General features: G+C 46.5%; 1 protein-coding gene across 1 annotated transcript in view; it reads right to left on the bottom strand.

The window, feature by feature from the left end:
* Positions 1–15389: 15389 nt before the first annotated feature.
* Positions 15390–26815, bottom strand: part of cacna1ia (calcium voltage-gated channel subunit alpha1 Ia) — a 141125-nt gene continuing 129699 nt past the window's right edge. The window contains exons 31-35 of the mRNA XM_067974165.1: positions 25503–25649; positions 22699–22836; positions 21598–21778; positions 18254–18432; positions 15390–16850 (exon numbers count right to left, since the gene is read on the bottom strand). Coding sequence (XP_067830266.1) covers positions 16173–16850; positions 18254–18432; positions 21598–21778; positions 22699–22836; positions 25503–25649 — 1323 coding nt within the window. The 3' untranslated portion in view covers positions 15390–16172. The remainder of the gene's footprint in view (positions 16851–18253; positions 18433–21597; positions 21779–22698; positions 22837–25502; positions 25650–26815) is intronic.

The raw sequence follows: 26815 nt of genomic DNA on the forward strand, positions 1-26815 counted from the left end.
AGTGTGTGAGAGTGTGTGTGTGTGCGTGAGTGTGTGTGTGGGAGTGTGAGTGTGTGTGTGTGTGTGTGTGTGTGTGTGAGTGTGTGTGTGTGTGAGTGTGTGTGTGAGTGTGAGTGAGTGTGAGTGTGTGTGTGTGTGTGTGTGTGTGGGAGTGTGTGTGTGTGTGAGTGTGTGTGTGAGTGTGAGTGAGTGTGTGTGAGTGTGAGTGTGTGTGTGTGTGAGTGTGTGTGTGTGAGTGTGTGTGTGAGTGAGTGTGAGTGTGTGTGTGTGTGTGGGAGTGTGTGTGTGTGTGAGTGTGTGTGTGTGTGTGTGTGTGAGTGTGTGTGTGAGTGTGAGTGAGTGTGAGTGTGTGTGTGTGTGGGAGTGTGTGTGGGAGTGTGTGTGTGTGGGAGTGTGTGTGTGAGTGTGTGAGTGAGTGTGAGTGTGTGAGTGAGTGTGAGTGTGTGTAAGTGAGTGTGAGTGTGTGTGTGTGTGGGAGTGTGTGTGTGAGTGAGTGTGAGTGTGTGTGTGTGGGAGGCATTTTCTACTAAAATTAGTGCCTGTGGCTGGTCAGCAATTTCTATTGGACATCCTGCTCTAGGGAGAGGGTAATTTTCCATGCCTGTTTTCTAAATCTGTGAAATGCATTAAAAATTATAATCAATTTTTTTTAATACAGAGCACCTCACGGAGGGGTGTAAATGCATTTTGAGATCTTGTGGGAGAGGGGAAGATGAGAGAATGATAGACGGGCTAGACACAAGGCACTGTAATTGACCAGGTTTGACGTCCAGCGTGCAGTGACTGACAATTCTGGAGAATGGTCCCAGAGGTCCTTAGGCCCAGGTCAAGTGTTGGGTTCCAGAGCTATGGAGGGGAAGTGATACAACAGGGAGAAAGTGGGTCATCGTATTCATCTGTTCAGGAATTATATGTCGGCTGAGCATATAGCATATTATGTGTAGACATTTGGGCCAGATTAACACACATCATTGCAATATTAATCACAAAAAAATACCACCTCATTGAAAAATATTCAGCAGGCATTTTACCAGCTTGACAAAGGAGCAGTAGGGTCAGAATCAAAGGCCATCATCACAGTGATACCAATAATAAGTGGTTCAGGGTTACATGTTCTCCTCAGAGCAGAGAAGGTTAAGGGGAGATTTAATAGAGGTGTTCAAAATCATGAAGCGTTTTGATAGAGTAAATAAGGAGAAACTGTTTCCAGTGGCAGGAGGGTCGGTAACCAGAGGACACAGATTTAAGGTGATCGGCAAAAGAGCCAGAGGCGACATGAAGAAACATTTTTTTAAAAAACGCAGCGAGTTGTTATGATCTGGAATACACCGAAAGGGCGGTGGAAGCAGATTCAATAATAACTTTCAAAAGGGAATTGGATAAATACTTGAAGGGGAAAAGTTTACAGGGTTGAGAGGAAAGAGCAGAGGAGTGGGACTAATTAGATAGCTGTCAAAGAGCCAGCACAGGCACGATGGGCCCAATGGCCTCCTTCTGTGCTGTGCTTACTATGATACATTCAATCATGATTTATTGTTTCCCCCCTCATTTTGCCTGCGGTCAAACTATTCAACCATGGGGGTAGGAAGGGTGAAGTCACTGTTGAGTCCAATCTGGGCCTTTCACAAGTCATGGGGATCAGGAGCAGGAACCCCAGCTAATTTTCCCCCTCTTTAACCAACTACAACTGTTCTACTCTCACTGCTGTGCTCAACTCACTTAGCAAAGTCCAGGGATTGAAGCAAGGCTCTTCTTAATCAACGTGGCTCTTGTGCTCACCAGGCGATGCTTAGATCAACTCAGCCTTCAGTTAGATCAACCAAACTGTTAATTATCATTATCAATAGAGAGACCAGTTCTAGTGGATATCAGGAACTTTTTGAGGAGCCTCGGTTGCACCATCTCTGCCTCTGACCTTATCTCAATCCCATCAGCTTTGATTTTTGTGTCTGCCTGAGTCTGGTTTTGATAGGTGTCTGTGATCACTTGGTGTGCTGAAAGAAGACTGAACACCAAATCATACAAACGAGTTTCTTTTTAATTCAAATGGGTGACGTCTTCGTGGAAAAAGATGTTTGGCAAAGTTTTTGTTTGTTGGGAATTGCAGTGAAAAACATAATTCAGTTGCTATATTCATCATTGAGAAACCCAGGTGAGGGACAACGACCCTCAGGGGGAGGACAGTCCCAAGGATGAAAAGAGTAAAGAAGAAGATCGGTCAAGAAATGGTCATCAGGGTGACACTGAGCTTGTTTTTAAATCCTGTAGGTTGTAGGAGGAAGGGGAGACTGTGGAAAGTGAGGAGTCCCACGGCTTGAGATCCTGAGAAAGACTGAGTTAGAGTAAGAGGCAGCGTGATGGGTCTTGATTTCAACACAGTTAAGATGGAGAGAAGCAGAAGGATGTGTAGGACAGCATATTCAGGAGGAATAAGGCCAGGAAATGTTGAATAAATCAGACAGATACAAGAAAGTTTGCAATGGAGAGAGAGGGAGTGGCTGAAGGCGAGGCAGCATTCAGACGCAAACTTTTTTTCATGTATTCTGTCCAGGAGTGTGAGGCAGATGTTGGGAGGGCTCTCCAAATATGGAGGCGGTGTTAAAGTCTTGGACAGATTTGGGCTTTATAGGGAGAAGAGATATTGGGGGGAAAAGGAGTGTTTGGCACAAAAGAGGGCTACCCCCTTCTCAGATCTGAGTTGCATCTGATCCAAACTCATTTGGTACTGGACTATTACGTAGAGCAGAAAGAGACGTGTTCCATTCCTTCAGTTGAGCTGGATATGAGCCCAAGTCCAAACGTAAAAAGGACTTTAGCCCACCGGGATTTTCTGAGACAACTTTAGCAATGGAAGGGATATGGGCGATCTGTTTGAGATCAGAGGAGACAGTAAGGTGATCCAGCCAATAGATCATGGATTAAGGACCAAAGGGAAAAAGAAAAAGAACTTGGATTTCTATAGTGCCTTTCACCACCTCAGGAAGTCCCAAAGTACTGTTTTTGAAGTGTAGTCACTGTTGTAATGCAGGAAACGCAGCAGCCAATTTGCGCACAGCAAGATCCCACAAACAGCAATGAGATAATGACCAGATAATCTGTTTTCATGATGTTGGTTGTGAGATAAATATTAGCCAGGACACCGGGGAGAACTCCCCTGCGCTTCTTCGAATAACGCCTGGGATCTTCTATACCCACCTGAATGGACAGACGGGGCCTCGGTTTAACGTCTCATCCAAAAGAAGGCACCTCCGACAGTGCAGCACTCCCTCAGTACTGGCACTGGGAGTGTCAGTTTAGGTCTTGTGCTCAAGTTTCTGGAGTGAGGTTTAGAATTTATAATCTTCTGACTCAGAGGCGAGAGAGCTAGCCACTGAGCCATGGCTGAGTCAAGAGGTGGTAGTGTTGGTTGGACTTGCAAAAGACATGAGTTGCGTGTACTGTAGTCATGCCCAAAATGACACACTGCCATCGTCATGATCCTAAGCAGCTAATTGTTAGCACCTGATAGAAAGACTAAAGCAACAATAAAAACCCCAGAGTGATTACTGACAACATGATCTACCCACATCAATATGCTCCTGACACTTCACTAACAAGACCCTCCACGTCATGGGACGTAGAAGTGGAGGGAAAAATTGACTTCTGCTTTGAAAAGAAACAAACTTTTGGCGTCGGTGGGGCCACATTTTATAATTCTGAGGGTTGCTCACTGAAAAAAAAAACAATAAGGTGTCCAGTCCAAACCTGGATGATTGGTGAGACTACCTAAAGGCTGGAGGCTACAAGACAAGAGCTGGTGATGGTTCGTTCGTTCCTTCAGTCGGCGGGTTGGTAGGAATGGAGGTGAGGGGATGATCTTGCCAAGGTTCTGCTATTCGGTCCTGGGAGATATCAGAAGAAAGGCTAAATAATTAAAATCAACTGACAGACTGTAAACCACTTTTAAACAAAGAAACAATCTCTTTATCCCTCAACTGCAGAAACTTGTACAATTTACACCGGCAATTTTTTGTTTCTTTACTTTAATACAAGTGACTTACATAATGCTTTATAAATTTATTCATATATATAATATATATATATGCTTTGAAATCATAATGCCCATCTGAGAGCCAAATTTTGGATTGCAAAAAAAGTGAATTCCCCTTTAAGATTTAAAGTACCACAAACTTTCCCTTCAGGAGGGCCTCCCAAAGAACTCGCGTATTTTTGCATCTAATAAACACAGAGTGGTTAGTTAGTTAGTCGGAAGATCTATCGTATTCACAAAGATTTGAGTCATTAAAAATCTACAGACGCCAATCAGTACACAGCCTATGCTAGAGATATCATTTACAGGTTTGTTTCTGTGCAAAAGGAACTTTGAGCCACAATAAAGGAATCCGCAAGGTTTTTCCATGTAAGAATTCAATAATTGGATTGGCAGTGTCAGAGGAAGGAGGGAAGCGGGGTGGGGGGGGGGGGAAGGGGGGAGAAAGAGGGAGAGAGAGAGAGAAGAAAAACAAAGATTTGCATTTATATAGCACCTTTCACAACCTCAGGACGTCCCAAAGTGCCTTACAGCCAATTAAGTATTTTTGAAGTCGCTGTTGTAATGTAGGAAACACGGCAGCCAATTTGCGCACAGCAAGATCCCACAAACAGCAATGAGATCATGACCAGATAATCTGTTTTTAGTAATGTTGGTTGAGGGATAAATATTGGCCAGGACACCGGGGAGAACTCCCCTGCTCTTCTTCAAAAAGTGCAGTGGAATCTCTTACACCCACCAGAGAGGGGAGCAGGGCCTCAGTTTAACATCTCATCTGAAAGCCAGCACTCCCTCAGTACTGCACTGGGAGTGTCAGCCTAGATTTTGTGCTCAAGTCTCTAGAACGGGACTATGAACCGACAACCTTCATGACTTATAGGCGAGAGCGCTACTCACCGAGCCTTGGCTGACACCTGCCACTGGACGTCTGACTAGGGGCTATCCAGCCAACGAGAGGCGGGAGTGAGTTGGTGAGAGCCAGGGATGGAATCACCGAAAGAAGGGATGAAACGAGCCAGGGGGAAAGAGAGGGGCTGAAATGGCGAAGGCAGAAAGTGGGAAAGAAAGAGAGCTGGAAGCAACTAGGGAGAAACAAAATAAAGAGATAAAGCTTGAGCGTGCGAGAGAATGAGAGAGAGAACAAGAGCGAGACATCAGCAGGTATATGAAAGAGATAGTGAGACTTTGTGGCAATCTAACTTACCACCTGGTCTGTGAAATAAGCTTCTCCAATAAGCTTCAGTGTGAATATCCAAATTAAGAATCAAAGTGACTGAGTACATTTTAAAGGGAGGCTTTACCTTTGCCAAATTAAAACATCACAGAGTTCAGAACACTGCAAATAGAAAGAGAGAAAGAATGAGGAAGAGGAGAGTGGAAAAGGGCAGGGAGGGAGGAAGGTTTGGATATACAGGGATTGAAATTAACACACTGACGTACTGGACTGAGAACACAACATTCGACAAAAGACCAATTGATGCATTTCTCTAAGTCGTGCTTTGTTTTTTGCAGAAGCTTTCCCTTCAAGCTTTGTGCAAACTGTTCCTGACACATTCCTCACTCCTGTGAAGTTAATGGCTTTTCACCGCCGACCAGTGGCGTTCTTTTCCCAGCGGCTGGCCCGCCCTGTTATGTGGCGGGGACGCTGCCTTAATGTCAAGCCCTGTATTTAACCGATTGGGGGATTGCTGGGAATCCCAGTGCAAGTTTCATTGGGGGGTGGGGGGAGGAGGAGGGGGGGGGTCATGTTTTCGAGACGCTGCTGCCGATTCCTTTGTCTGTGGCCCGCGAGCTCTTTTAAAGTTCACTTGAGCCCTTTATAAGTTGAAGCCATTTAAGTTACATCAACACATTTATTACTGATATACAATACTGGACAAGGGTGGTTTCAGAATCCATCGTGTATGTCTTAGTGCACAATAAAGTGCCTCTATCACACAAACCAAAAGAATGGTGCATCGAATCATTACCGCATTCCAATAAAAGCCTTTGTTCATTTAGGATCAGATATGTGCGCTTAGAGTGTTTGGTACATTGTCCAGGAGGCAGATTCACCGTACAGTTACAGGCCACTCCAATTCCCCTCCTCTGTTCCCCCTCCCCGCCCATTTCTCCTCCCTCTCTCCCACCCCGGAAGGTGCTGACTCAAATTAGGTCATCATCCGTGCTCTGGGTACCTCTATCCAAGTGCCCATTCTTCCCGGGTGAGTCTAGATGGTGAGTGGTGGGTGGTTATTTGACTACAAGGGGCGTCACGGTCAAGCCCAATCCCATCTTCGTCAGACATCCACACACATGTTATCGCCCCGAGTTTAACCTAACTCGCTCAGCGAGAATCGGGGTGCGTTTGGGGTTGGATGCCCAATTTACATTCCCCCCCCCCCCCGCCTCGCCCCCCCGGTCGATCTTATGCTCCATTGACTGTACTGGAGTCGAAAATGGGGGCGGGGTTGTAAATCGGGCATCCTGTTTTCGCCGGGTGAGTTAGGTTAAAATCGGGGCTTAAGTTTCCAGCAAGAGTCACTGAACAGCGACCAGGAACAGGAACCCGGGCTAATTGTACCTTCCCTAGCCCAGGGGCACTGATGAAAATTGCAATGTCCTAGATGCTGGCCTGGTTGGGATAAGCCACCCTGAGGTTGCTGATGTGTACAGCTCCACTCCGTACCAGACTGTGCCATTATACAGCAGACATGTAGAGGACCTGCCCATTGGTGAGAGTTGCAACTTATTTTACGTCAAATTAGAGGCCATGGAAATAATTTCCCAAACGACAGCAGAGCACCCTGGTTAATGTCTTGCTAATGATTAGCTGAGTGAAATTCTTGAAGTGTTGGAGTTCATTTTGCAATAGATTCATACAGTAGCCTATCACCAGTAGGTGTCACTAGCAGCTGCGGCCGATGTACAGGACGCTGGGACGAACAGTGACGTCTAGTAGTGGTGTGTTGATATTGTACCAGGAGTATTGGCTTGTTTGTTTTTGGCGAATAATTCCTCAGCCAGTTACTGAACTCGCTTGAGTTTGACTTGGAATCTCTTACCATTGTCTCAATTCACCAAGGAGACCAAGTGCTGTCAGTTGTCACCAACAAGTTTGGCTACGGGCCTTGAAACTAGGGCTATTGTCAGTTAATCATTTCCCGTGTCTAGAAAGTATTGCAGCAATTTGTTTCTTTTTTTGCTTTGGGTTAAGACAAAGTAAGTAGAAAAAATTGCACGGCTGTGGGGAAAGGGCAGGGGGAGTGGGACTAATTGGATCGCTCTTTCAAAGAGCTGGCACAGGCACGATGGGCTGAATGGCCTCCTTCTGTGCGTATCATTCTATGATTCTATAATAGCTCGTGACCTGTTACTTCAAACTGAAGAGTAGAGCTCGGTATCACAGGAAGCAACTCCGTAACTGGCATCACGGCTACTAAGAACTCCAGTTCAGGGACACTTATTTCCTGACACGAGCATGAGAGTCAAAGGTCCCGTTTATCAGAGTTTAACATGCTGCACCCACCTAATCATCAGCAAGACTTTCAGCTGCCACCGGAAACCAGAAATGGAACCTTCCCATTTATCAGACTGTCCACATTAACCAACCATCTGTCAATACTGATTTAAATAGAGTGGGAATCAGACGCCGCCTGATAAATGTTCCCTTGAACCATCTCCTGATAATCAGACAGCGGCTGTACTGGTCGATGGTGAGCAGATGATGTGGAATGGGGCAAACAGACCATACACCAGATTTCTGGACTGTACTAAAACCTAAATCAATATGATTGAATGAATTTTTATTATGAAACACTTTTTTTTCTCTCTCTCTCTCTCCTGTTATTTCAGCAACCTTTCCCATATATAAAAAAAAATGTGCTACACAGCCTTTCAGTTCGGCCCTGCGCTGGTGCAATGCATAACTGAACAGTCAGGGCGGAATCTCTCAATGCCTCGTGTCACCAGCAGGGCTTTGCATGTAGCGGGGGGCTCACCAGAAAATCACCAGTTTGTTGCCGGTGGTTTGTCCATTGACGAAGAAAGTCATGAACAATGCACCATTAGAAAGAACTTGCATTTATATAGCACCTTTCACAACATCCCAAATCACTTTACAGCCAATGAAGTACTTTTTGAAGTGTAGTCACTGCTGTACTGTAGGAAACACGGCAGCCAATTTGTACACAGCAAGATCCCACAAACAGCAATGAGATAAAGACCAGAAAATGTTTTTTAATGATGTTAGTTGATGGATAAATATTGGCCCAGGACATCAGGGAGAACTCCCCTGCTCTTCTTTGAAATAATGGCCGTGGGATCTTTCACATCCACCTGAGAGGGCAGACGGGGTCCTCGGTTTAACGTCTCATCCAAAAGACGGCACCTCCAACAGTACTAGTACTGGGAGTGTCAGCCAACTCTGGAGTGGGACTTGAACCCCATAACCTTCTGATGTAGAGATAAGAGTCCTACCCACTGAGCCACAGCTAACATTGACCAGTGACCTACCTGCTGCATGTAGCACCTTGCTGGTGTGTAGGATCCTGTAAAATTCCACTGTTGAGGTGAATACACCCTGAAGAAAGTCAAACAGGAGGAGGGACAGCATCATCCACATCCTTAGACAATATATCAGCGGTTGCTGAGGGACTAATAATGAGTGTTCCCTCGTACCCCCATTAAGATTCTAAACACAGGCCACTTATGGAGCGAGGGAGGGCACTGGTTATAGCCACCTGCCGATTTGTAGCGATGATGCACTTCAATAGAAATCTTGCCCACACCTCACTGTATTTGGCAGGAATAAAAATGGTCCTCGTGGCTGGATCAAAATCCTGGAACTCCCTTCCTAACAGCATTGTGGGAGAACCTTCACCACACGGACTGCAGCGGTTCAAGAAGGCGGCTCACCACCACCTTCTCAAGGGGAGACTAGGGATGGGCAATAAATGCCGGCCTCACCAGCGACGCCTACAATCCTCAGAATGAATTAAAAGAAAAGGATACTTCTTCTCCCCACATATCCCTCCATTTATTTCAGAAGGGTCTCTCTGCTCGGAGGCTTTCCTGGAAGGACATTTTTTTTCAGGGCTCTGAACAGCGAGAAAGCTTGAATTTTTGATGTACCATTTACATTGTTACTCTGGTGCATTTTAAAGGTCTTTCTTTTCAGTTGACAGCTATATGGTTTTAGATCAATTTGTCACTAGATGCTAGTCCAGGGAATGCTGGAAAGATATGATTGCTCAGACAAAGCAATTACTGACAAAACCGAATTATTTCTTCATAAACTCGAGTTGCTCTTCATCTGAATTGAGGGTGTGAGGAATATAAGCTCTTTCTTTGATAGGACAGAGGGGCGCTCAGTACATTCCGGGGGGGGACAGGTCTCATGGGTTGGGAAGTGAGAAATGCAGTCAACTCTATTTCCTTGGCCTTGCACCACAGTTAACATAGGTCAAAATCCTGGAACTCCCTCCCTAACAGCACTGTGGGAGAACCTTCACCACACGGACTGCAGCGGTTCAAGAAGGCGGCTCACCACCACCTTCTCAAGGGGCAATTAGGGATGGTCAATAAATGCCGGCCTCGCCAGCGAAGCCCACATCCCACGAACGAATAAAAAAAATAGGAACAGGAGGAGACCATTCAGCCCCTCGAGCTTGTTCCGCCATTCAATTAGAGTGTGGTTGATCTGTATCTTAACTCCATTTACCTGATTTGGTTCCGTAACCCTTAATACCCTGACCCAACAAAAATCTATCAATCTTAGTTTTGAAATTTTCAATTGACCCCCAGCCTCAACAGCTTTTTGGGGGATTCCCACTCCCCTTTGTGTGAAGAAGTGCTTCCTGAGATCACCCCTGAATGGCCTAGCTTTAATTTTAAGGTCATGCCCCCTTGTTCTCGAATCCCACCACCGGAGGAAATAGTTATTCTCTATCTACCCTATCAAATCCTTTAATCATCTTAAACACCTCAATCAGATCACCCCTTAATCTTAAGCGTTTGAACACAGAAGGGTCGGCTTCCTGAACGCGAGCTCCTGGCAAGGAGCCTCACCCATCGGGAGCGCAGGTCGGAATATCGCAGGAATGCTACCTGTGATTCCCAGATACACTCTGCCAGGCAGCAAGACTCTGGGTCGGGAGTGTGCCATGAGAAAATTGCCCCTCTGGCCTTCTTTTCTTTGGGGTGGGTTTCTGCTCATCAAGGTCATAGGCGGCAGTGCCGGGGACTGGGACAGTTTCCAATTCTGTCCTCAGTGTCAACACCAAGGGCTCCCAGGTCAGGTAAAACATGTTTAGATGCAGAGTAAAGTCTCCCCCACCCCCTCTCATCACTTCATAATGCCCCAAAAAAGTGCATCGGTTGCAACCCCAGTACAGTACCCGAGTGTGTCGCGTCCAGTCCCCGCTCTGGCCGAGCTGTGGCTCCTCTGAAGGAAAATACCAACTTAGTGCTAGTTGCGGTGTGACAGAGATTGTTACGTTGTGGACTCGGAATCCCCAGGTTCTAGATTGAAACTGCCCCATATTCATTCCAGTTTGGACCCTAAGAGATGTCATGGAGAGGGAGAGAGAGACTTTGTTCAGGTATGGATTCAAACCAAGGATAAAGGACAGTGTCTCAACCTATAGAGACATCGAATAGATTTTATTTAAGATCTTATAATTGAATAAATACTTGAAAAGGAAAAATTTGCAGGGCTATGGGGAAAGAGCAGGGGGAGTGCTACTGATTTATTTCCCTCAGTTATTTTAGCTACTAACCTCCAATAAAGAGCTTTCAAGTATTTATTCAATTCCTTTTTGAAAGTTACTATTGAACCTGCTGGCCTAATAATCCAGAGGACATGGGTTCAAATCTCACCTTAGCAGAACTTGAATTCAGTTTAAAACAAAGATCATTTGGAAATAAAGTGCATCAGCAAAGGATGCACTTCATTTCCAAAGTGCATCAGCTGTCGGATTGTCGTAAAAACCCAACTGATTCATTAATGTCACTTTGGAGAAGGGAATCTGCCGTCCTTACCCAGTCTGAGGCTGAACCAAACCTTGGCGTCCTATTTAACCCTGAGATGAGCTTCTGACCCCATATCCTCTCCATCACCAAGACCGCCCACTTCCACCTCCATAACATTGCCCGTCTCCGCCCCCTGCCTCAGCTCATCTGCTGCTGAAACCCTCATCCATATCTTTGTTACCTCTAGACTTGACTATTCCAATGCTCTCCTGGCCGGCCTCCTATCTTGCACACTCCACGCACCAACTCCTGTTCACCCATCACCCCCTGTGCTCGCTGACCTACATTGGCTCCCGGTCCGGCAAAGCCTCGATTTAAAAATTCTCATCCTTGTTTTCAAATCCCTCCATGGCCTCGCCCCCTCCCTATCTCTGTAACCTCCTCCAGCCCTACAACCCTCCGAGATCTCTGCGATCCTCCAATTCTGGCCTCTTGCGCATCCCTGATTTTAATCGCTCCGCCATTGGCGGCCGTTCCTAGGCCCTAAGCTCTGGAATTCCCTCCCTAAACCTCTCCGCCTCTCTCTCCTCCTTTTAGACACTCCTTAAAACCTACCTCTTTGACCAAACTTTTGATCACCTGTCCTAATATCTCCTTATGTGGCTCGGTGTCAAATTTTGTTTGATAATCGCTCCTGTGAAGCACCTTGGGACATTTTACTATGTTAAGGGTGCGATATAAATGCAAGTTGTTGTTGGAAATGTGACTCCAGTCCCACACTAACGTGGTTGACTGTTAACTGCCCTCTGAAGTTGTACCAAACCTCTACCAAGAATAACGGGCTGCAGCGGTTCAAGAAGGCGGCTCACCACCACCTTCTCAGGGCAACTAGGGATGGGCAATAAATGCCGGCCTCGCCAGCGACGCCCACATCCTGAGAACGAATAATAAAAAAATCAAGCATGAAGACACCTCATTCTCTGCACGGAGTGTCGGTAACATGGATGCCATCGTGAAAGAAACAAAACACATGTTAGCAGTTAATTATAATTTCAGGGAAGTAATCCTCCTTAATCGGTTAAAGCAAATATCTCGAGACCTCAGCAGCCATACTGAGCTGTGCAGCTCCATTATAATGACACGAAAAAGAAAAAGAAAGACTTGCATTTATATAGCACCTTTCACGGCCTCAGGACGTCCCAAAGCACTTTGCAACCAATGAAGAACTTTTTCAAGTGCAGTCACTGTTGTAATGTAGGAAATGCGGCAGTGAATTTGCGCACAGCAAGATCCCACAAACAGCAATGTGATAATGACCAGATAATCTGTTTTTCGTGATGTTGGTTGAGAGATAAATATTGGCCCAGGACACCGGGGAGAACTCCCCTGCCCTTCTTCAAAATAGTGCCATGGGATCTTTCACATCCACCCAAGAGAGCAGACCGGGGCTCAGTTTAAAGTCTCATCTGAAAGACGGCCCCTCCGACAGTGCAGTAATCCCTCAGGACCACACTGGAACGGTCAGCCTAGATTTTGTGGTCAGGTCTCTGGAGTGGGGCTTGAACCCACAATCGTCTGACTCAGAGGCGAGACGTGTGAGCCCCAACTGACAGCCGATAAACCTCAGGGCCAATCTTGTGGCATGGTGCTCCCGCGAGGGAGCCTCACCCAGCGGAGATGGAGAATCATGAGGAGCACGCCGTGATTTATCCAGCGTGTGTTCAGCCCACACTGCGCAAAAAGAACAAAAAAGTCCTGCTGACAAAATATACGGAAAATATGGGAAGTTAACAGCAAGGCTGAGACCCAGTGTTTATTTGAAAGATGTTGACTGACTTGTTGCTATTATTCTGTTTCTTTGTTCCAAACTTCCAGCATCTGTGTGTGTTTTTTTTATTAATATATAATAAACATGATCATCCGTCAGTACCAAAAATAAAATCTCTATGTCAAGATCTGACTTGTAACCCTGAAATAACAGGAGTCTTTTGTTCATGTAGAACATTCTGAGGCACTGTTGGAAGCCAGCGCTCTGTTAAGACTCAGTTTCCACTCAAGTCAACACACCCACAGGAGGCCCACCTTTCACACCAGGGCCAGCAGGCTATTTGACCTTGGGGTTTATCACAGCCGCGCCCCCATCCTGTCCTCACGTGTCTTCCGCCAGAGGTCGCTGGATAGTGATCAACAACGTTCCCTTCCCCCCAACTTGGCAACACGGAGGCCAATTAAAGTGCCTCCTACGGCTAGGCTAAGGTCGGATGCCAGCTTTGACCCTAAGCCTATGCCCATGCTGCCCTGGTCTACCATTGAAGCTGGTATAACTCAGTAGCTACTGGACGCTGCGTTTACCAACTGGACCAATCAGAATCACCTACCCCCTGCTGCAGCAATGTCCAGTTTAGATACCCAGTCTCCTGTTGGAAATAGCCAGTGTTACACCCAAGACCCTTCTACATATAGATACCCTTCAGACTACATTCACGAAATTATGGTGATGCATATTAGCACACTCTATAAAGTCCATGGGCTTACATGTGATGGTCTAAACATAGGAACATAGAAACATAGGAACAGGAGTAGGCCATTCAGCCCCTCGTGCCTGCTCCGCCATTTGATAAAATCATGGCTGATCTGTTATCTAACTCCATATACCTGCCTTTGGCCCATATCCCTTAATACCTTTGGTTGCCAAAAAGCTATCTATCTCAGATTTAAATTTAGCAATTGAGCTAGTATCAATTGCCGTTTGCGGAAGAGAGTTCCAAACTTCTACCACCCTTTGTGTGTAGAAATGTTTTCTAATCTCACTCCTGAAAGGTCTGGCTCTAATTTTTAGACTGTGCCCCCTACTCCTAAAATCCCCAACCAGCGGAAATAGTTTCTCTCTATCCACCCTATCTATTCCCCTTAATATCTTATAAATTTCGATCAGATCACCCCTTAACCTTCTAAACTCCAGAGAATACAACCCCAATTTGTGTAATCTTTCCTCGTAACTTAACCCTTGAAGTCCGGGTATCATTCTAGTAAACCTACGCTGCACTCCCTCCAAGGCCAATATGTCCTTCCGAAGGTGCGGTGCCCAGAACTGCTCACAGTACTCCAGGTGCGGTCTAACCAGGGTTTTGTATAGCTACAGCATAACTTCTGCCCCCTTGTATTCTAGTCCTCTAGATATAAAGGCCAGCATTCCAAGTCACACACCATCCCGACTTGGAAATATATCGGCCGTTCCTTCATTGTCGCTGGGTCAAAATCCTGGAACTCCCTTCCTAACAGCATTGTGGGAGAACCGTCACCACACGGACTGCAGCGGTTCAAGAAGGCGGCTCACCACCACCTTCTCAAGGGCAATTAGGGATGGGCAATAAATGCCGGCCTTGCCAGCGACGCCCACATCCCGTGAACGAATAAAAAAAAAAAATTCCATTAGCCTTATTGATTATTTTCTGCACTTGTTCATGACACTTCAATGATCCATGTACCTGAACCCCTAAGTCCCTTTGGACATACACTGTTTTTAACTTAACGGCAATGGAGTCACGTCTCGATTCAGTACATTCCAATATGGCAGAAGAAACAGCAATATTCTCCCACAAGTGTGAGATTCCAAATTTTAATTGGGTTAATTGAGAGGTGTAATTGTTGTTGATGGATTGGCGTATAGCGTTAATGCCACAAATTTGAAATTCTCATCTTTGTGTTCAAATCCCTCCATGGCCTCACCCCCTCCCTTTCTCTGTAACCTCCTCCAGCCCTACAACCCTCTGAGATCTCTGCGTTCCGCCAATTCTGGCCTCTTGCGCAATCCCCCACTGCCTTCTCCCTGCCATTGGCGGCCGTGCCTTCAGCTTGCTAGGCCCTAAGCTCTGGAATTCCCTCCCTAAACCTCTCTGCCTCTCTCTCCTCCTTTGAGATATTCCTTAAAACCTACCTCTTTGACCAAGCTTTTGGTCACCTGTCCTAATATCTCCTTATATGGCTCGGTGTCAGTTTTTGACTGATTTACGCTCCTGTGAAGCTCCTTGGGACGTTTTACTACATTCAAGGCGCTATATAAATGCAAGTAGTTGTTGAATCCACCCCACACAGAAAGGATGAAAGTATTTTTCACCAGGCGTACTCCTTTCAATCTGAGTTGTACCTGGACAGAGAGCAATAAAGCTCTCTCCCTAGTCGCATATGGAATTAGTCTCAACAGGTTACAAAATAGTCCTCTGTACCCCATCACACCAAGACATGACCTCACGTTGAATCCAGAGAAGAACAAAGATCTCCCTTTCCAGATGGTTGATATTTGAGGAATCACAACCTATCACCTTGTAGATACGAGCCCTCAACACAAAACTTACCCTTGTGTTTCGCACTTTACTGGCGCAAAAGGTTACAAAAATTACAGGCTTGACATATTTTAATATATTATTTCTGTATAAATATTACATTTGTTACATCTAGAAGAATAAGTCTGATTTGGCACAAACCAAATATTCGAAGCATGCATTTAAATAAAATGGGAATAAATAAATGCTTAAAAAAATAATATTTGTATGAACACTTCTTTGAAGCAATCTCTCCAAAATCTCCGACAACAGATCTGTTTCCCGTGCAGGCTCACATGGTTTTTTATAAATCATTCTTAGGTTTCCATCATTGAACCTCAAATGGTTTCAGTGAGATTCATGTTGCCTATTTTGAAATCTTAACTCCCATTCTCTTTCCTCACCGCAACCTGCAAACGTACAGCATCTTCCTTATTTATTGGCCGTTTTCCACTTTCTGCCGTTAAGGCCTACGCTGTCGCCATGACACTTACGAGCCTAAATCAAGCTATTTCCCCCCCCCCTCACTTTCACAAACAGGGGGCGGGGGTGGGGGGTGGGGGAGAAATCCAGAATGTTCTCAGAATACACTTTCACCTCTCCTCTTTTGGATCTTAGCTACTGGTCTGGTCAAGTAACGTTACATTCTTTGTTGATTTTGGAAGTTGAGAGGAAAGAAAAAAAAGAAAAACATTTGCCTCCGAGGTTTCGAGGGCGAGTCCACACACCAAGAGTTGAATTAATTGTGACCTTTCTTTTGGTACAACAAACGGCACGAGATAGCTGGACTGCATAACTCTCACACGATGAGGTAAACAAAGTGTTTCAGCCAGTACATCTTTCCCTTAAAAAAATACCACGCTGTAAACTCATCTTTTCTTCTTTTGCATTGTGGTGTTGTACTCGGGACCAGGCTGGACTTGGGCAGGTGGCCGCCCATGCGCTACTTTTATGTCCTCAGTTTCTGTTCCCTGGTTGGTGCCTTGACCTTCCAGCCCGGTCGCAGGATGGTTATTTCGGCAGAAATCAGCCACCCAGGAGGGGGCCGTTAAGAACCCCTGCTGGTCAACGGTATAAAACTGTTTGGCGTCTCTGCCTCGAGAGACGGCATCCAAAGTGCCTGTGCTGTTACATTTTTTGATCGGAGTGGGCGGTGATCGCGAAGGAGAGAAGAGGGAGGTTAGAGAGAGGCTGCTAAGTGTCTCAGACTGCTCGCTGTTGGCTCGCAGAGAGTGGGTGATTCCTTCCTCGTCTGAAGGGTCCATGGAGTCCTGATATGTGCATCCAGGGCTAGTGCTTCCTCCGCTACTTTGACTCCTGTGGCGACCCCTCATCTTCTGGCGGCCGAGTCCCCGCCGATGTTGGACCGTGTTTTTCCGGAGAGGGGGCGTAAATGGGCGGTTGATTCTTTGGGGCGATGGGTCCGTGCAGACCATAGGGAGAGCCAGTGTGCACTGAGGCGATACAGCAAGTCTCAGACTCTCCTCCAATGTTGTCTGAAGGCTGTCCGCCGATCCATCACTGAGTGAGGTATCACTGATGGCAACCTACGATAGGAATAAAGGTCACACGTTAGAAAATCACTGGATTTTACGCTCCGAGAATATCGGTCAAAGTTGTCCTTAACCAAAGGGGAGCCACAGGCAAGTCCCATTTCTTTTTCACAAGCCCAGATTCAGGAGTGTGCAATCCTCATGGACAGGGAGACTGTCAGTCTCACAGGATTACAGCGATACTGATACCCAGTTACGACGATGTCTCTCTGCGCTGTTAGCTGTGTCTCAGTGGCAGTCACTGTTGTGATGTAGGAAACGCAGCAGCCAATTTGTGCACTGCAAGGTCCCACTGACAGCAATTTGATAACGACCAGACAATCTGTTATGAGTGGTGTTGGTTGAGGGATAAATATCGGCCGGGACACCCTGGAGAACTCCCCTGCTCTTCTTCGCAATAGTGGCCGTGGGATCTTTTACATCCACCTGAGAGGGCAGACGGGGCCTCGGTTTAATGTCTCATCCAAAAGACGGCACCTCTGACAGTGCAGCACTCCCTCAGTACTGGAAGGGTCGGCCTGGATTATGGGGCTCAAATCTCTGGAGTGGGACTTGAACCCACGACCTTCTGACTGAGAGGCAAGAGTGCGACCCACTGAGCCGCAGGTGGATGGATACAGATGTTTGTCATGCCACAGCATTGTGTCACTGAGTTGACTCTTTCTCAGATAAAGGCACCAAGGATGGCAGTGGACACGAGTTTGACCCCTGCTATCTGTCTCAGTCCCTCTGGGATGGCGCTCGATCCCCCCACACCAGTGTGAAACTGATCCAACTGCCTTCCTTTTTGAGCAGGAACTCCAAAGTCTTAGTCCGCAGGCTTGGGACCCTAAACGTCTTCCTGCACTGCGAAGAAGTCCTGGGGTTCGAGGTGGTGCCACTCACTGCCACATCCACCTCCTTTCACAAAGTGCCTAGCACATTCCCAAAGGGTCTCTGACCTCCCACCGTCCATCTCACCCCCCACCCCCTTCCCCCCAATCCCAAACAGTCCGTTCCTCCTGCTCTGTATCTCCATGCAGGGCCGGCTCTGTGAAATTTGCCACTTGTTTCGTCGATTTGGGGATATTAACAAGTCAAACATATCACTCGTTCCTCTCTCCCAGCTTGGAATCTCCCAGGAATTAAATGCACGGGCCAGGGATTTCCCCGGAGCTATTCCACTTGGGAGGAAATTCTCGGCCATAACGTTAATAAGTATTAAAAAATCGCAGGATCAATTCGGGAGAAGAACACCCTTCAGCCCATTTCTCTGATCCCATTCTTCCAGAATTCCAATGCTCCCATCTCCTGATTCCAGTTGTTTGCTAAACGAGTCCGCGGTCCCGCCCTCAACCACTCTCCCCTGGGCACCAACCCCGTTCCAGCTGTTGGCGAGCTAACTTTTGGTGACCTACCTGCCTCTGCAGGGACCAGGTCATTCCCGGAGATCGCAAGGACGTCCACGACCCAGAAGGGGGGATCTTGGGAAACTGGCTGGTGCGCGCCTGGTCTGCGGAGGAGGGAGTCACCGGATGGAAGAGCTCTGTCGTAAACTGAAGGCAAGAGGAGGCAGAAGGCCCCTGGAGAGGAGTCACTGGGAAAAGTAACCAAGAGTTAAGTCAGGACACTGCTCTATCTCTCACTCGGAGCTGGGATTGTGCATTAAGTAACTCAATTCATTGCAGGAGGCCATTTGGCTCATTGTGCCTGTGCTGGGAATAACCATTCAACTGAAGCTATTGAATCTAACCCCATTTCCACGCTCTTTACTTGGAGCATTTTATATTCTTCCTTTTCAAACACTTATCCAATTCCCTCTTTGCAACAGCCTCAATGATTAAGTGTGGACTTGAGGCGAACAAGGAAGATTGCGGAGATGGAATGACACCCAGAAACAATATTGGTCCAATCAAATCGGAAATGTCTAAGCTCTATTCTCTAACCTCTCTATCACGATCTTTTTTGTCCCCTGTTTTATCGAAACTACATTGGTTAGTGCTCCTCTGAACTTTCCTTTCATGTCCCTCCTAAAAAAAACTTGTATTTCTGTAGCACCTTTCACATCCTCAGGACGTCCCAAAGCGCTGCATAGCCAATTGAGTACTAAAGAAGTGAAGTCACTGTTATAATGTAGCTAAACCTGGCAGCCAATTTGCGCACAGCAAGGTCCCACAAACAGCAATGAAATAAATGACCAGATAATCTGTTTTTAGTGATGTTGGTTGAGGGATAAATATTGGCCAGGACACTCCCCTGCTCTTCTTCGAAAAGTGCCATGGGATCTTTTACGTCCACCTGAGAGGGCAGACGGGGCCTCGGTTTAACATCTCATCTGAAAGACGGCACCTCCGACAGTGCAGAACTCCCCCAGTACTGCACTGGGAGTGTCGGCCTGGATTATGTGCTCAAGTCTCTGGAGTGGGACTTGAACCCATGACCTCTGTCTCAGAGGCGAAAGTCCTACACACACTTCCTGTATTCCAAGTCATTCTTTCCCAGGACCTCCAAAGAGTGGAACTCACTTAGTCTTTCTTTCCTCTTACAATCTATAGGCCTTTATTATCCAGTCTTAGTGTCACCAAATTGCTACTTGTTGGTTTGGTGTCAGTTTGGCTCAGTTGGTAACACTCTTGCTCCTGGGTCAGGAGATCATGCATCACAAGGCCCCATCCCAGGACCTGAGCACATGATCTATGCTGGTACCTCAGTGAAACCCTGAGAGATTGCCGTAAGAGGTGCCGTCCCTCAGATGAGATGGTAAATCAACGTCCAGTTATAGTGTTGAAGGTGCCAAGGACATTAATGGTCCCTTGTCACTATTCAAAGAGTTCTCCCAATGTCCTGGCCAACACTCTACCCTCAACCAACACCACCAAAAACAGATTAACTGATCATTCATCTCACTGCGGTTGTTAGGATCTTGCACAATAGCAGCTTACCAATGTTTACTCACATATCAGCAGTCACTGCACTTCGAAGCAATTCATCGTGTGTGATGTTTCTGAGAGTCATGATAAAGGGCTAGTAGAATGCAGGCACAATGGGCCGAATGGCCTCCTTCTGTGCTGCATCATTCTATGATCTAATCTTATCTTCTCTCTTCAATCTGGGTGATCTCCTCCACTCTGGACCTGTTACTCTTCACCTGGGCTACGGGACATTTGGGAAATTGAACCCATTGCAAGAATTCCCTGATACGATGGTGCTGCCTCTTTAAACTTCAGTTTCACCAGGCCCCTTCAAAAAAGCGGCAATCAACATACATTACCCACTTCTGATAGGATTCTGCTCCACACATTAAATGGCATAGTTGGTGTGAAATTGATAGCACAGTTAAATCAAATTGAAAGAAAACCCACACTTTTATTTATGAGATTCCTACTTTAATATTTATCCGTGGATTTTACACATCAAAACCTCTTAGTGGGCCCTGCTTGAGAGAGTGCAATCAAAACGAGCAGCATAAAAATAACTTGACTCTGTGAACACCTAATTACAAAGCCTTTGGGCACGGTACATTTGAGAAGCATTATTTTCCATAGTCAGTTTCGTGCCTCTCCACAATTTGATATGAACTGATAAAAAAAGTCAGTAGTTTCGTCAAATGATGTGAACCGTCCTGAAGGTGCCTACACATCTAATACCTTAAATTAAAACAAAGTCCTGTCAGCGTACTTAAAAAAAGGTTTTTTGGGGTCCATTACATTCGTTAACAAAAAACTCAAATTTGCGTCCTACAGAGTGGTCACTTTATAAATACACCATAAAATGAGCCACACAGAGCAGGGTGTTCGCAGGTTTAAACCCTGTGAGTTCACCAATGGTGCTACAATTAGCCTTAGGACCCTTGCACAAGGGAGTGGGTGGGCAGGGAATTAATCAGGGTCATTGCTCCCAATAACTGCCCTTCTCAGAAAGAGAGTGAGTGAAGGTCAAAGGTATGATTTATTTTGTGTGTTATGTGCAACAAAATCCTTACATCCAGTTTACAATTTTTCCGCACGCAGTGTGTAGTGAGAATTCTCCTCACCAACGGGAACAATTGGTGTTGGTGCCCTGGTTAGGGGAGAGGCCTCCTGCTCCCGATTGGAATCCAGTGACTCCGATGAGAAGGAGAGATTCCATAAACTAGGCTTGTATTCCCTGGAATATAGAAGGTTAGGGGGTGATTTGATTGAGGTTTTTAGGATTTTGAAGGGAATTGAAAGGGTAGATAGAGAGAAACTTTTTCCGCTGGTGGGGGAGTCAAGGACAAGGGGACGTAACCTTAAAATCAGAGCCAGGCCATTCAGGTGAGAAGTTAGGAAACACTTCTTCACACAAAGGGTGGTAGAAGTGTGGAACTCTCTCCCACTAGCTCAATTAATCATTTTAAATCTGAGATCGATCGATTTCTGCTAGCCAAGGGTATTAAGAGATATGGAACCAAGGCAGGTGGATGGAGTTAGGATACAGATCCGCCATGATCTCATTGAATGGCGGGACAGATCTGTTCCGATGTTTTTCCTATGTTCCTATGAGGCAAATCATGTTTGCACGCATCACTTGTACAGGACGCCAACCTGATGTAGATGAGGCCACGCCCCCCACCTTCTTTTCCAAAACAAGGGCGGGACAGGCCAAACACACTGTCGGGTAGAAGAGGGTGCCCCTTTAAGGCCAAACCGTCAATCCGAATTAAGCACTGGCGGATAAATCTGATTCTGCCGTTGCTAACAGCAAATAAATAAATAAAGCCAGCCTCAAAATAATCCCTCACCAACAATCTGTTCTGTGGGCACCGGCTGCGTCCCTGTAACCGTGGGGCCCGGAACTGAATTCACGACTTGTGAAATGTAACTGTTGTTTGGCAGTGAGTTCGTTCTGTAAATCGCTGTTTCCTTCACTGTTTGCACATTCGTGTTGTCTTCCCCACCAACACCAGGTCTATCTGCTCCTTCCTGTTAACATAAAGCACATGCACTTTTTTTTTTCCTCGAGGTGCAAAAAAACTCCGAACTCTCAGTGCCACCCTTAACAACAATAACAACTTGCATTTATATAGCGCCTTTAACATAGTAAAACGTCCCAAGGCGCTTCACAGGAACGATTATCAAACAAAATTTGACACCGAGCCTCATAAGGAGATATTAGGGACAGGTGACCAAAAGCTTGGTCAAAGAGGTGGGTTTTAAGGAGCGTCTTAAAGGAGGAGAGAGAGGCGGAGAGGTTTAGGGAGGGAATTCCAGAGCTCAGGGCCTAGACAGCTGAAGGCACGGCCGCCAATGGTGCAGCGATTAAATTTGAGGCCAGAATTGGAGGAGCGCAGAGATCTCGGAGGGTTGTAGGGGCTGGAGGAGGTTACAGAGACAGGGAAGGGTTAGGCCACGGAGAGACTTGAAAACAAGGATGAGAATTTTAAAATTGAAGGGTTGCCAGACCGGGAGCCGATGTAGGTCCCTGCCCATTCCAGCAGGACTCTGTGCTCACCTGTTCTAGCCCCAGGCCCCAAGTTGTTGCAGGACTCCCAGTAGACAGGGCGCAGGCGGTTTGGGATTCTTCCAGCAAGACTACCAGAAACTGGCCACTCGATTCCAACTGCGGTTTACGGTATCTTGCTGTGTGCAAACTGGCCACCACATTTGCCCACATGACAAGTCGCTGCACTTCAAAGTAATTTATTGCCTGCATGGTGCTCTGGGACATTTCTGCCTTAGGCTGCTATATAAATGCAAAGTTACGGGAGGATATCACTGATGTCGGCCTATCTAAGTCCAGTTGGACTTATGCTCAACCACACAAAGCTCTGCCTGGAAATGGGCACTACCTGGGCAGTCTGACTGCAGAGAGGACGGCTCTTCTGTAGCCGCCTTGCACATACCTTTTCATCACATTCCCTAGCGGTCAGCTGAGGCACACTGTCATCGGAACTAAGGTCATCGGCCAAAACAACGGACGATGATTTGTCTGAGAGGAAATCCGAGGTCAGGGAGAGAGCTTCTATCTCAGCAAGGTGAACCTGGAAAGACAAGAGTAGAACCCAATAAGACCTGGACAGTCTCCTCTGGGACCTGGATTCCAATTCAGCCCAGACAGATTGGATGAAAAGTCTTAATTCTGGAAGGCCTTTATTAAAGCAAAAGAACCACAGGCGACGTGGGGAAAACATTTTTTTTTTTTAACGCAGCGAGCTGTTCTGATCTGGAATGCGCTGCCTGAAAGGGCGGTGGAAGCAGATTCAATAATAACTTTCAAAAGGGAATTGGATAAATACTTGAAGGGGAAAAATTTGCAGGGCTACAGGGAAAGGGTAGGGGGGGGGGGGGAGTGGGACTAATTGGATAGCTCTTTCAAAGAGCCGGCACAGGCACGAAGGGCCGAATGGCCTCCTTCTGTGCTGTATCATTCTATGATTCTACGAAATGAGTTCAGTTGTAAAGAATCGTGGTAAAATTTGACAGAATCTATTATGTGAATGAGTAGATCACAGCTCTATAATTAACCTTACCATCACTTAACATCCATAATCCTCACTCTTTGTGCAGTATGTTGTCTCATTGTCTTATGATTGCTGTTGGACCAGATAGAAGGCAACTGGAGGCCTTTGACTGAGGTTGTAGAAGATTGAGAACAAAGGACATGGTGCTTAATGCATGAGATTATACACAGGCAGTCCGCTCATCTCTTGTGAACCAATTATAGAAGTACATTTGAACGCCTTCCAGACTAAAGAGAAGAGTTTGGGAAGATTGCTGTTAAACTTGTTACTGTTAGTTGCTACTTGTTACTTGTCTAGAAAAGCAAAGGCTGAGGGGTGACCTAATCGACGTCTTTAAAATTATGAAGGGCTTCGATAGGGTAGAGGTAGAGAAGGTGTTTCCACTTGTGGGGGAGACCAGAACTAGGGGCCATAAATATAAGATAGTCACTAATAAATCCAATAAGGAATTCAGGAGAAACTTCTTTACCCAGAGAGCGGTGAGAATGTGGAACTCGCTATCATAAGGAATACTTGAGGCGAATAACATGGATGGAATAAGGGCAAGCTAGATAAGTACATGGGAGAAAGGAACAGAAGGACATGCTGATGGGGTTAGATGAAGTAGGGAGGGAGGAGGCTCGTGTGGATCATAAACGCCAGCATGGACCAGCTGGGCAGAATGGCCTGTTTCTATGCTGTACATTCTATGTAATTCTATGTTTGAAATGTTAAAAGAAAATTATTCCAAGATCTTTCAACTCCCTGCTTTACTCCTTTCTCAATTCTCACTTGCGTCTGTGCCATACCTGTTCAGGACTTGAAGCAGCGAGTCTAATCCTGGAAGAACTTCCTTCCTGTATTCAGCACATAGAGAGGGCACCTCAGCAACAACGCTTGTTATTGAGACTTACAGGACCAAGACAGGTTCCAGATTCAGTCCCCAGCCTGTGCTGAGTTAACTGAGCTCAGTTGCAAAGGCAGTAGGTTTGCAACATCTGGCCCAGGGCTAGGGAGGGGTAAGAAACTCAGCCAAGGTTCAAACTTCTAGTGGAGAACCATGTCTGTACGGACATCAGGTGAGGACAGAATGAGGTTGGTTCCTTCATGGTCAATTAGTCCAGCTGACAAATATCGGGAGTAGTTTTAACTTCCAGCGATGATGTAGAACAGGACCGGTCTCCCATCTTCCACCCTCCGTAAACTTGAGCTCGTTCAAAACTCTGCTGTCCGTATCCTAACTCACACCAAGTCCTATTCACCCACCTTCCTTGTGCTCGCTGATCTTACATTGGCTCCTGGTCCGGTAACACCTGGATTTTAAAATTCTCATCCTCGAATTAAAATCCCTCCGTGGGCTCGCCTCTCCCTATCTCTGTAACCTCCTCCAGCCCCACAACCCTCCGAGATCTCTGCGCTCCTCCAATTCTGGCCTCTTGCGCATCCCCGATTTTAATCGCTCCACCATTGGCGGCCGTGCCTTTAGCTGTCTAGGCCCCGAGCTCAGGAATTCCCTCCCTAAACCTCTCCGCCTCTTTCTCCTCCTTTAAGACGCTCCTTAAAACCCACCTCTTTGACCAAGCTTTTGGTCACCTGTCCTAATATCTCCTTGTGTGGCTCGGTGTCAAATTTTGTTTGATAATCGCTCCTGGGAAGCGCCTTGGGACGTTTTATTATATTAAAGGCGCTATAATAAATGCCAGTTGTTGTCTCTCAGGAAAACCCCGCAGCTATGACAGGGAGCCAGTGCTCCTCATTTCTAATTAGCAAGTGCCTTTCTTTACTTCCGATTGGCCAGAAGTATCTCAGCCACTCACCTCCCACCTCCGAGCCAGAAAATCTTGAATGTGGACCTCAGAAGCAATCGACATTCAAACCCAGTCGGCATCGCTAGGTGGGTTGCGGTTTGGAACATAGGATCAGGAGTAGGCCATTCAGCCCCTCGAGCCTGTTCCACCACTGGGGTGTTTCATCTCATAGGGAGGGGTGGGTGGAAAATCCCACAGGAAGTATACCATAGCCTGTCTAATCATGGGGCGTGATTGGCTGCTACCAGGTACAGGCCTGTTGGGAGACAGAAGGGAGTGGGACAGCAGGAGGCAATCATCGTGGAGGGGGGAGGGGGAATTAAACGAGGGGCACATTAGGGATGGAGGGGGGGGGAAGAAAAAACACAGACATAAAAATACGCAAGACAAACTAGTAACCTCTTGTTTGTCGTGGTGGCAGTTCCTGCACAGGGGCGATGATGTGTAATGGTGGAAGATTGATCCCGAGAGATTATCTATCATCAGTAGTTCATTCTCGAAAGAATCGCGTATGATTAGCGAGACACTGTCCAGCCATAGCTTCTCCTGCAGTGTTAGAAAAAGACATGAAACAATCCTCCCATCCAGACACAAAGCATCTTTCCATTCTTTACCGTCCTGTGCAATTAGTTTTTTTGAAAACACAGTATGTAAATTTCTTGCTCTTCTCTCCCTCTCCTCACCGACCAAAAATTTAGAACTTCATTTTGTTCCATTCTTTCGTGCCCATCTCCTCGTCTGAAAAGAAAGACTTGCATTTATATAGCGCCTTTTACGGCCTCAGGACATCCCAAAGCGCTTTACAGCCAATTAAGTACCTTTTTTTGAATTGTGGCAGCCAATTTGTGCACAGCAAGATCCCACAAGCAGCAATGTGATAATTGACCAGATTATCTGTTTTTTAGTGATGTTGGTTGAGGGATAAATATTGGCCCCAGGACACCGGGGAGAACTCCCCCTGCTCTTCTTCGAAATAGTGCCCGTGGGATCTTTTTTCATCCACCTGAGAGGGCAGACGGGGCTTCGGTTTAACGTCTCATCCGAAAGACGGTTTTTCCCCGGGGGTACGGACTAGACCTGGGATCTTGATTCACCCGCTGGGGGCTACAGGTCAATCCCACCCTCTTGCTTTCTGCTCCTTCCCTCCAGGTGGACAGACCTGGGGGTAGGGGTGAAATTGCTTGACAAAATAAAGCCCGCTTTACTGCGCCTCCGACTCGCGATCAGCCCATTTCACAATACTGCCCCTCTCACTCTGGTTTCTGCTGATTGCTCTATAGTTATATCAGGATCACAATAACTAGATATGGTGGAACCTTGTGATGGCAAACTTGTTCTCCTCTGTCAGAGATTGAAATATCTGCCTCATGCTTAATGGAAGCTCAGTTAGGATCAAGAAAAGAGTTACCACAGGAACAGTTTGCTACGATGTCGGACTCTCCTCAGAGCGATGTGCCAGAGGCCGTGGTAGAGAACTTTTCAAACAGCTGGAAAATGATGAAAATAAAAAGGATATCTGAATCTGGGGCATTTACACACCACAGAGTTTGAATCCAGTGTCGTGACTTTGCCCCAGGGACAATGAGGCAAAGTCAAATGCTCCCACATCTTCCCGGGCTGAGATGAGATTACTCAGTCCTGCAGGGCACGAACTTGGGACTTTTCTTGGGCAGCTAGTTGGTGATCTTAGCTGGGCTGGAGAGAGATAGAGA

The sequence above is a fragment of the Heptranchias perlo genome, chromosome 40 (genome assembly GCF_035084215.1).
Source record: "Heptranchias perlo isolate sHepPer1 chromosome 40, sHepPer1.hap1, whole genome shotgun sequence".
NCBI classification, from domain to species: domain Eukaryota; kingdom Metazoa; phylum Chordata; class Chondrichthyes; order Hexanchiformes; family Hexanchidae; genus Heptranchias; species Heptranchias perlo.